Source organism: Trichechus manatus, unplaced genomic scaffold (assembly GCF_000243295.1).
Source record: "Trichechus manatus latirostris isolate Lorelei unplaced genomic scaffold, TriManLat1.0 scaffold00244, whole genome shotgun sequence".
Classification (NCBI taxonomy): domain Eukaryota; kingdom Metazoa; phylum Chordata; class Mammalia; order Sirenia; family Trichechidae; genus Trichechus; species Trichechus manatus.
The window spans coordinates 2,439,045-2,449,134 of NW_004444180.1; the positions used below are offsets into that span (position 1 = coordinate 2,439,045).

At 57.4% G+C, this 10,090-nt stretch overlaps 1 protein-coding gene across 1 annotated transcript in view; it reads right to left on the minus strand.

The window, feature by feature from the left end:
* Positions 1 to 10,090, minus strand: part of TRPM5 (transient receptor potential cation channel subfamily M member 5) — a 22,216-nt gene that overhangs the window by 11,199 nt on the left and 927 nt on the right. Inside the window, exons 2-8 of the mRNA XM_004389435.1 lie at positions 9,788 to 9,968; positions 8,311 to 8,477; positions 7,469 to 7,652; positions 5,026 to 5,090; positions 4,707 to 4,898; positions 4,350 to 4,452; positions 504 to 622 (exon numbers count right to left, since the gene is read on the minus strand). Coding sequence (XP_004389492.1) covers positions 504 to 622; positions 4,350 to 4,452; positions 4,707 to 4,898; positions 5,026 to 5,090; positions 7,469 to 7,652; positions 8,311 to 8,477; positions 9,788 to 9,968 — 1,011 coding nt within the window. The remainder of the gene's footprint in view (positions 1 to 503; positions 623 to 4,349; positions 4,453 to 4,706; positions 4,899 to 5,025; positions 5,091 to 7,468; positions 7,653 to 8,310; positions 8,478 to 9,787; positions 9,969 to 10,090) is intronic.

The window sequence follows — 10,090 nt, forward strand, 5'->3', positions numbered from 1 at the left end:
GGGGGTGGAGCAAGGACGCAGGGGAGGAGCAAGGACACGGGGGGGTGGAGCAAGAATGCAGGGGCGGGGCAAGGACATGGTGGGGTAGGGCAAAGGCCCAGGGGACAGGGGAGCTGTGGGGGGTAGGGACAGGGCGGGCACTGGGGCCTCTGCCCAGGGTTCAGACCCCCAGTTCCCGGGTCCCCATGCAGGCAGGGAAGGCAGGAATGCGACGACCCACCGCACTGGGCCTCACCTCGGTGGCTCAAGGCACCCGGGCCAGCACAGGCCCAGCCAAAGCACTGGGGACTGCAGCCCACCCTCTAGGACACTGCCTGCCCCAGGCCCCCACACTTCGTGGGCCAGAAATGAGGCTTCAGGATGCAGCTGGCAGGACAGCCAGGGGCCCACACAGCCCAGGTGGACAGGAGGGCCTAAGCAGCTCAGTTGGTCAGTTGGTTGGGGGCCCTTTTAGCCCAGGCGGTCAGGGTCAGAGGTAGGGGGTGGGGAGTGGGGATGGGCACCTTCCACTCCACGTCCCCATTGAAGATCTCACTCTTGGCGATGTCCACATGGTCCCAGGCCACAGCCAGCTTGAGCTCATCCAGGTAGTCCTGCGCCTTTTGGGTGTGGCTCTTGCAGGCTGCAGGCCGAGCCAGAGGGAGGGTGTGAGGGTGGGTGCAGGTTCCCCAAAGGCAGGTTTTCTAGGTGTACGAACACTGGCCTTTGCCCAGGGTCTGTGGGGGAACAGTTCACTGTCCCCAAATAACATGAGAGGCACATGGCTTGGTCAGGAATGTCCCCCCAAGCCCTGGAGTGGGTGGTGGCGGAAAGGGCGCCTCACGCCTCCTGCTGGGACAGGCTGAGCAGAGTGAAGGTGGAGATGGGGACCTGTCTCGCTCCCCAGTGAGGGGCACCCTCCCCAAGCCTCTTCCTGCCTCCCAAGGACCTCAGGAGTAACAGGAGGAAGGTAGGGGTCTCGGCTAACACCGTGGGCTGCCAGGCCCCTCTCTGGCACTGGTGGTCCAAGACCCCTCCCAAAACGGGGAGGGCAGTTTTGCCATCTCTTGCCCCGGAAGGTCCACTCTTGGGCAAGGCCATTGCAGTGCCTGGGGCTTGGCACTGCCCACTGTGACCCGCCATCACCCCGAGACCCAGGCATGTCAGCCTTACAGGGCCAGTGGACATGACTACCCGGGTATTGTGGTGCCTTCTCCCAGGACTGCGGGGACCAGTGTGACTTGTGTGACCATGCGAGCAGGGGCTCACTGGGCCTCAACTCAGTATTTTATTGTCTGGGGTGCAGTCATAAAACCTAGCGCCGCCCACAGTCCGGATGCCCGACGGCCCGACAGAGGGGCCTCCCCTGGTGCAGTGTGCCCCCTACCATCAGCGCCGCCCCTTCCCCACCTCAGGCCTGTGTCTGCTGCGAGTGGTCAGCCCCCAGCCATGCATTTGTCTCCAATAAAAAGCACACGGCATCATAGCCAGAGTGGCCGCAGCCCCACTGTCCATTAGTAGGTGAATGGATAGATGAAATACGGTCCATCCGTACAATGGGGAATTGTGCGGTCATGAAATGAAGGCCTGATACATACATGCTACGGCACGGATGAACCTTGAACACATAACGCTGAGTGACATAAGCCAGTCACAAAAATACCACGTATTGTATAACTACATTCATATGAAGTGTCCAGAACAGGCAAATCCATAGAGACAGAAAGTAGATTAGTGGTTGCCTAGGGCTTGGGGTGTCAGGGGAAAATGGGGAGTGACTGCTGATGGGTCTAGGGTTTCTTTTTGGGGTGATGAGAATGTTCTGGAAGTAGATAGTGGTGATGGTCGCACAATTCTGTGAATGCACTGTTGTTATGTTGTTGTTGGGTGCTATCGAGTCAGTTCCAGCTCATAGCGACCCCGTGTACAACAGAACGAAACACTCCCCGGTCCTGCGCCATCCTCACAATCATTGCTATGCTTAAGCCCATTGTTGCAGCCACTGTGTCAATGCATCTCCTTGAGGGTCTTCCTCTTTCTCGTTGACCCTGTTCTTTACCAAGCATGATGTCCTTCTCCAGGGACTGATCCCTCCCGATAACATGTCCAAAGTATGTAAGACGATGTCTTACCATGCTCGCTTCTAAGGAGCATTCTGGTTGTACTTCTTAGAAGACAGATTTGTTCGCTCTTCTGGCAGTCCCTGGTATATTCAATATTCTTCACCAACACCATAATTCAAAGGCATCAATTCGTCTTTGGTCTTCTTTATTCATTGTCCAGCTTTCACATGCATATAAGGTGATTGAAAACACCATGGCTTGGGTCAGGTGCACCTTAGTCTCCAAGGTGACATCTTTGCTTTTTAACCCTTTAAAGAAGTCTTTTGCAGCAGATTTGCCCAATGCAATGCGTCCTTTGATTTCTTGACTGCTGCTTCCACGGGTATTGATTGTCAATCCAAGTAAAATGAAATCCTTGACAACTTCGATCTTTTTTCCGTTTAACATATGTTGCTTATTGGTCCAGTTGTGAGAATTTCTGTTTTCTTTATGTTGAGGTGTAATCCATACTGAAGGCTGTGGTCATTGATTTCATCAGTAAGTGCTTCAAGTCCTCTTCACTCTCAGCAAGCAAGCTTGCGTCGTCTGCATATCACAGGTTGTTAATGAGTCTTCCTCCAATCCTGATGCCTCATTCTTCTTCGTATAGTCCAGCTTGTCGGTTATTTCCTCAGCACACAAATTGAATAAGTATGATGAAAAGATACATCCCTGACGCACACCTTTCTTGACCTTAAACCATGCAGTATCCCCTTGTTCTATTCGAACGACTGTCTCCTGATCTATGCACAGGTTCCTCATAAGCACAATTAAGTGTTCTGGAATTCCCATTCTTCACAATGTTTTCCATAATTTTTTCTGATCCACACAATCGAATGCCTTTGCATAGTCAGTAAAACACAGGTAAACATCTTTCTGGTATTCTCTGCTTTCAGTCAGGATCCATCTGACATCAGCCAGGATAGCTCTCGTTCCATCTGGCGAGGTCCACGTGTATAGTTGCCGTTTATGTTGGTGAAAAAAGGTATTTGCAATGAAGAAGTCATTGGTCTTGCAAAATTCTATCATGTGATCTCCGGCATCGTTTCTATCACCAAGGCCATATTTTCCAACTACTGAATCCTTCTTCGTTTCCAACTGTCTCATTCCAATCACCAGTAATTATCAATGCATCCTGATTGCATGTTTGATCAATTTCAGTGCAGAAGTTGGTAAAAATTTTCAGTGTCTTCATCTTTGGCCTTAGTGGTTGGTGCGTAAATCTGAGTAATAGTCGTATTAACTGGTCTTCCTTGTAGGCGTATGGATATTATCCTACCGCTGACAGCGTTGTACTTGAGGACAGATCTTGAAATGTTCTTTTTGACGATGAATGCAACACCATTTCTTTTCAATTTGTCATTCCCGGCATAGTAGACCGTATGATTGTCCGACTCAAAATGGCCAATACCAGCCGTTTCAGATCACTAATGCCTAGGATATGGATGTTTATGCGCTCCATTTCATTTTGACAGCTTCCAATTTTCCTAGATTTGTACTTCGTACATACCGTGTTCCTTTTATTAATGGATATTTGCAACTGTTTCTTCTCATTTTGAGTCATGCCACATCAGCAAATGAAGGTCCCGAAAGCTTGACTCCATCCACGTCATTAAGGTTGACTCTACTTTGAGGAGGCAGCTCTTCCCCAGTTGTATTTTGAGCGCCTTCCAACCTGAGGGGCTCATCTTCCGGCACTGTATCAGACAGTGTTCCGCTGCTATTCATAATGTTTTCACAGGCTAACTTTTTTTGGAAGTAGACTGCCAGGTCCTTCTTCCTAGCCCGTCTTAGTCTGGAAGCTCAGCTGAAACCTGTCCACCATGGGTGACCCTGCTGGTATTTGAATACCGGTGGCATAGCTTCCAGCATCACAGCAACACACAAGCCCCCACAGCACGACAAACTGACAGACATGTGGTTGGGGGGTGGATGTAGTAAAAGCACTGAAGTGTACACTCACACACACAGTGTGGCAATCCCGGATGGCAGACAGAGTGACACTGTCCCAGGGAGGTGTCAGGCCTTCCCCAGGCGCAGGCCCTATGGGGGTCGGGACACCAGGAACAAGCAGGACATGGGAAGTGGCCCCGTGCCAGGTGAAGGGCCCAGGGTAGCCATCCCTCCTCACCCCTGCCTTGCCCTGTGCTCTCAGGTACTCCCCACACCTCTCTCCCCACTGAGAAGTGGTGGGAGCCCCAAGGTACCCCGTGGGCATCCAGTGGGAGAGCCCCAACGCACACGCTTGGTGCTGCCCTCCAGCCTCACCTTTCACCAGCGCCTTCAAGATGACGGTGTCCAGCTCCTCGGAGCCCTCCTGCTCGAAGTCATACACCGTGAGCAGGTGCGGGTGTGCCGTGATGGTCTGCAGCTGGGGAGGCCAAGCAAAGACTTGAGGGGTGACATGGGCCACGGGGAGGACAACCACAGGCCCGAGGGGCTCGTGGCCAAGGCCCCCCATGCCAGGAGGGCCTGAAGAAGAGCTCGCTCGCCAGGGCTGTGCAGGCAGGAAGCCGAGCTGCACGAGGTGGGCTGTCCTGTGGGGACAGGAGGCCAGAGGACGGTACCCGCAGGGCCAGCCCCAGCCCGGGAGGAGGGATGGGGGTTAGCGTCGGCCATGTGTACCAGCCTGGTCCAGTGCACGATGTCTTCCCAGGAGAAGTGCTCTCTGGGGAACTTCTCTCTAAACTGCTTCTCAGCCACCTGGGGCACCAGGAGGTGGGGCTGGTTCATGAGCGCGGCGAGGACATCGGCAATGCCCCCGGAACCCGCCAGGATCAGCCACGGGGCCGCGTGCGCCAAGGCCTTGGAGATCCTCTATGGGGGACGGGACACCGGAGCGGGGAGGGGAGAGCAGATCCCACAATCAGGCCCAGGCACCTGTCTGATGTGCCCCCTATCCCTCCTCCCCACCCAGGCCCCCCACCTCGCTCCCCACCCCTACCTCCAGGGCGCTGGGGTCACCGCTGACCAGCAGACAAAGGACTGGAATCTCAGTGCTACTGGTGCCTGTAGATAGAGCGTCCGTGACATGAGGTCCCCCCGGATGCTCAGGCGTGGGCGGGTGGGGGAGCATTCAGGAGGGGAGGTAAAGCGGACCCTGGGGGCCCAGCAGGAGGAGACCACCAGGCCTCAGAGCGTCCACCCGCCATGTTTGCTGGGGAAACGCCGGGCTCCGGGCTGCACACCAGGGGCTGTTTATTCCAAGGACCCTAACACTGCTTGTGCGCCCTCCAGTATGGGAGCTTTGTGGCCGTAGCCACCACATAGCTATTTGAATATACATTAACTTAAACAGAATGAAAACACAGTTTCTCAGGAGCGCTGGCCACGTGTCAAGGGTTTAGCATCTCCCACGCTGAATGGGGCAGACGCAGTATCTCCACCCTCACAGAACATTCTGTTGCCACTGAGGCAAACCAAAGAGGTAAATGGGCATTTTGGGGGTTTCTGCCCTGGTGGCACAGTGGTTAAGAGCTACAGCTGCTAACCAAAAGGTTGGCAGTTCGAATCCACCAGCCACTCCTTGGAAACCCTATGGGGCAGTTCTACCCTGTACTATAGGGTCACTATGACTTGGAATCAACTTGACTGCAATGGGTTTGGGTTTTTTTTTGGCCCAAACATAGGAGTCCCTGGGTGGTGCAAACAGTAAAGTGCTTAGCTGCTAACCAAAAGGTTAGAGGTTCAAGTTGACTCAGAGGCACCTCAGAAGAAAGGCCTGGCAATCTGCTTCAGAAAAATCAGCCACTGAAAACTCTAGGGAGGCTCAGTTCTACCCTGACGCACATGGGGTCGCTGTGATTTGGAGCTGACTCAGTGACAACTGATTTTTGGTGCCCAAACACAAGCTGGAAATGAGGCTTCCGAATAAGAAGCCCCAGAGACGCCCCGCTATGCCACAGTCTCCGGCAAACTGCCCGGGGATGTCAAACCCCAAGCAGGCGGCAAGTCTTAGATTCACCCAGAGGGAAACTGACTTCCGGGCGAGGTCCCCTCTAACGTCTAAAGGCGCCCCCCCAAGTAAGCCTTGGGCGTAAGCTAGGCCTGGCCGGGGACATACATGCTGAGCAAATAGTCAGAGAAGCTGGACTATATGAAGAAGAATGTAGCATCAGGAGTGGAGGAAGACTCATTAACAACCTGCATTATGCAGATGACACAACCTTGCTTGCTGAAAGCGAAGAGGACTTGAAGCACTTACCGATGAAGATCAAAGACCACAGCCTTCAGTATGGATTACACCTCAACATAAAGAACACAAAAATCCTCACAACTGGACCAATAAGCAACATATGTTAAACGGAAAAAAGTTTGAAGTTGCCAAGGATTTCATTTTACTTGGATTGACAGTCAATACCCATGGAAGCAGCAGTGAAGAAATCAAATGACCCATTGCATTGGGCAAATCTGTTGCAAAAGATCCCTTTAAAGTGTTAAAAAGCAAAGATGTCACTTTAAAGACTAAGGTGTGCCTGACCTAAACTGCGGTGTTTTCAATTGCCTCATATGCAAGTGAAAATTGCACAGTGAATAAGGAAGACTGAAGAAAAAATTGATGCCTTTGAATTATGGTGTTGGCAAAAAATATTGACTATACCATGGACTGCCAGAAGAATGAACAAATCTGTCTTGGAAGAAGTACAGCCAGAATGCTCCTTAGAAGGGAGGATGGCGAGACTTCGTCTCACATACTTTGGACATGCTGTCAGGAGGGATCGGTCCCTGGAGAAGGACATCACGCTTGGTAAAGTAGAGGGTCAGTGAAAAAGAGGAAGACCCTCAATGAGATGGATTGACACAGTGGCTGCAACAATGGGCTCAAGCATAACAACGATTGTGAGGATGGCGCAGGACCGGGCAGTGTTTTGTTCTGTTGTACACGGGGGTCAGTACGAGTCAGCAGTGACTGGACGGCACCTAACAACAAAAACGTTTCCCAGAGTAGACTGCCAGGCCTTTCTCCCGCAGAGACATTGGGTGAGTTGGATCACCAGCTTTTCAGTTAGGAGTTGCCTGCTGAACCATTGCACTGCCAGGGCCCCTATGTATTAGTCACTTCCTAATATTTTCTTGATAAATCCCACTTTCCAACCTGGCCCTGGCCAGAACTACCCCCATTCCTTGGGCAGCACTGCCCCCTGGTGGCGGAGTTCCTCCCGGTGGGCAGAGGGAAATGGCCTGGTGCCACCTGTGGATCTCATCTTCCTCCGCAGGAGGGTCTAGCCAGGCCGCCCCCGTGGGATTGGAGCTGCAGGAGGCCAGGGTCCCGGGTCTGGCAGGATTGAGGGCTCGGAGACACAGCTGCCCGCACCCACCGCTGCCCCTGGCCCGGCGGGCCCTCCCCCGGGCTCTAGGCCTTCTCTGTGTCCCCTGCGGAGCCTCACCCCCATAGCCTGTCCTCTGCTCCGAGATGTGCTTCTCCAGGCGCAGCCATAGCTCCGTGGGCCCATCCGCCGCCCCGGGGGCGCCCGGCCCCACCAGGATGAAATGTGAGTGGTTGTTGTCCAAGGGGCAGAAGGGGCCTTTGCTGTCACCCTCATCCTCTGGGTAGTGAACCAGGGTGTCCTCCTGGGCCCACGGGGGAGACAGACGGCACCCTCAGAGGCAGCTGGGACCAACCCAAGGAGCCCCCTCCCTGCCCCAGAGGCCCCGGGTAGGCCACCCTAGGCCTGTTTCCCCACCCCCTGGACTGTCGGTGGGGCCTCCGACAGACCCCAGGCTGGTGGGGGGGGGGGAGCAAGGACAGAGTGCCAGGTCCTCGCCCAGGGCTGTGGGGACCAGTGGGGTGGGGGTGGAGGTGAGCCTGGCCCCTTTGGGCTGCTGCCCTGAGGCGGGGGCTTGGGGCCCAGGTCTGCACTGCTGCCCGGGGTGCCTGGTGGCCCCAAGCTGTTCCCTAGGCAATGCTGCCACCTGCTGGCCACACAGCGCTTCCTGGGCTCCTCCTCCTCCCTCCTTCTCTTGCCCCTTCTCTCCCCTCCCCTCCTCCCCCAGCTCAGAGCGTTGTCCCCATGGCTTCGCCTCTTGCTTCAGTCCTTCAGAGCACCTGTCTGAATCACCTGTGTTATCCCCCTGAGCGCGTGAGCCCCTGAGGGCAGGGGTCTGTCCCTCCTTCCGTCGGTCCACTGCTGTCTCCCAGCCCCCAGCGCAGGGCCTGGAGAGGTCAGCCCGGAGACCCCACTGGTGACCCCGCAGTGGCCTGGTGGCTGGTGCTTGAGATGGTGCTCACCTGGGCGTCGTCCAGAAGCTGGCGGTGCAGGACCTGGCCCAGCGGGGCGATGCCAATGGCCACCACTCGGACCTTGGCGGACGTGCTGGCCAGAAAGTGGTCCCGCACGGCCTGCCCCACGTGCCGGGCGAGGCCCACGCGGAGCGCGCTGGTGAGGATCCAGGCCCCTGCGGGGACAGATGCTGGGCTCCCTGTGCCCGGCTCCTTGAGGCCCTCTTCCAGGCAGCCCCCCCCCCCACTCACCACCCTCTTCAGGGGACGGCCCTGCCCCCTCAGCCCAGCCAGCAGCAAATGCTCTGGGTGCTGGGGAGGCCTTGTGTCATGGGTGGGGAAACTGAGGCCCAAGGAGGGCAGGCCCCTGGCCCAGGCCACCAGCAGCTCAGGTCCGGCCAGGCCCAGGTCCAGGTGCCCAGGTGCCCAGGTGTCCAGCCCACCAGCAGCTCAGGTCCGGCCAGGCCCAGGTGCCCAGGTGCCCAAATATCCAGCCCCCCAGCAGGTCAGGTCCGGCCAGGTCCAGGTGCCCAGGTGCTCAGGCGCCCAGGCCACCAGCAGCTCAGGTCCGGCCAGGCCCAGGTGCCCAGGTGTCCGGCCCACCAGCAGCTCAGGCCCAGCCAGGCCCAGGTGCCCAGGTGTCCGGCCCACCAGCAGCTCAGGTCCGGCCAGGCCCAGGTGCCCAGGTGTCCGGCCCACCAGCAGCTCAGGCCCGGCCAGGCCCAGGTGCCCAGGTGTCCGGCCCACCAGCAGCTCAGGTCCGGCCAGGCCCTGGTGCCCAGGTGTCCGGCCCACCAGCAGCTCAGGCCCAGCCAGGCGCAGGTGCCCAGGCCACCAGCAGCTCTGCCTTCTCAGGGCAGTGGCAGTGCCCCTCACGCGTGGGGTGTCCACCTGGGGGCCCGGCGTTCCTGGTGGGCTCTATCTGGGACAGAGCAGGTCCCAGCCCATCCAGTTGCCCAGGTGGGCTGGAAGTGGGGTGCTCCTCCCCATGACACAGCAGCCGGCCCCATTGGGCTCCTAAACCTCTTTTCTACATAGGGCCTTTGGGAGCCCCCGTCCTCATGCCAGCTTTTCTGCAAACAGAGCGGCTGAGAATCCTGCCCAGTTACTGGTTTCTGACCCTGAGGGAGGTGGGGGAGGGCGGAGAGCTGGGTGGGTGGCATCTCCCCGAGGCTGGTGGGCCCCACGAATGGGGGGAGGCTCTAAGGCAGAAGCAGGACCCTCCTGGGGGGTGGCCATGTGCCTGTAGGAGCCCTCAGGCCTGCTGGTGCCGTACCCCGCAGGGCTACTGGCTCCTACGCACATCTGTCCACCCACCCATCCACCCACGCGCGCACCTCACACACTCGCACGCACAGACCCACCGACGCACATGCGCACCGTCACACGTGAGCACACACCCACGCACGCACCCACGCACGCCCGCGGAGGGCCGCAGGGAGGGGCGGCCTCGGGAGTCCGCCCCAGCACGCGCCCGTGGCCTCACCTGTGGTCTGCGCCACCTTCACCAGCCCCTTGCGCAGCACGTCCCTGAGCCAGGGCTTCAGAGCGAAAGGCCTCTGCTCGCCCACCAGGGACACCACCAGGCTGGGGGTCGGCAGGTGCCACTCGGCCAGCATGAGGTCGAAGAGGGCTGCGGGGGCCACGTCGCTGGGCACCTTCACGAACTGCGGGGGCAGGGAGCTGGGCAGCTTTGGGGCAGCCGGGCACGCCCCCCCACACTGGGCACCAAGGGAAGCTAGGTACGGGGGGTGGGCACCAGCGAGGATGGATGTGGGGGTGGGCACTG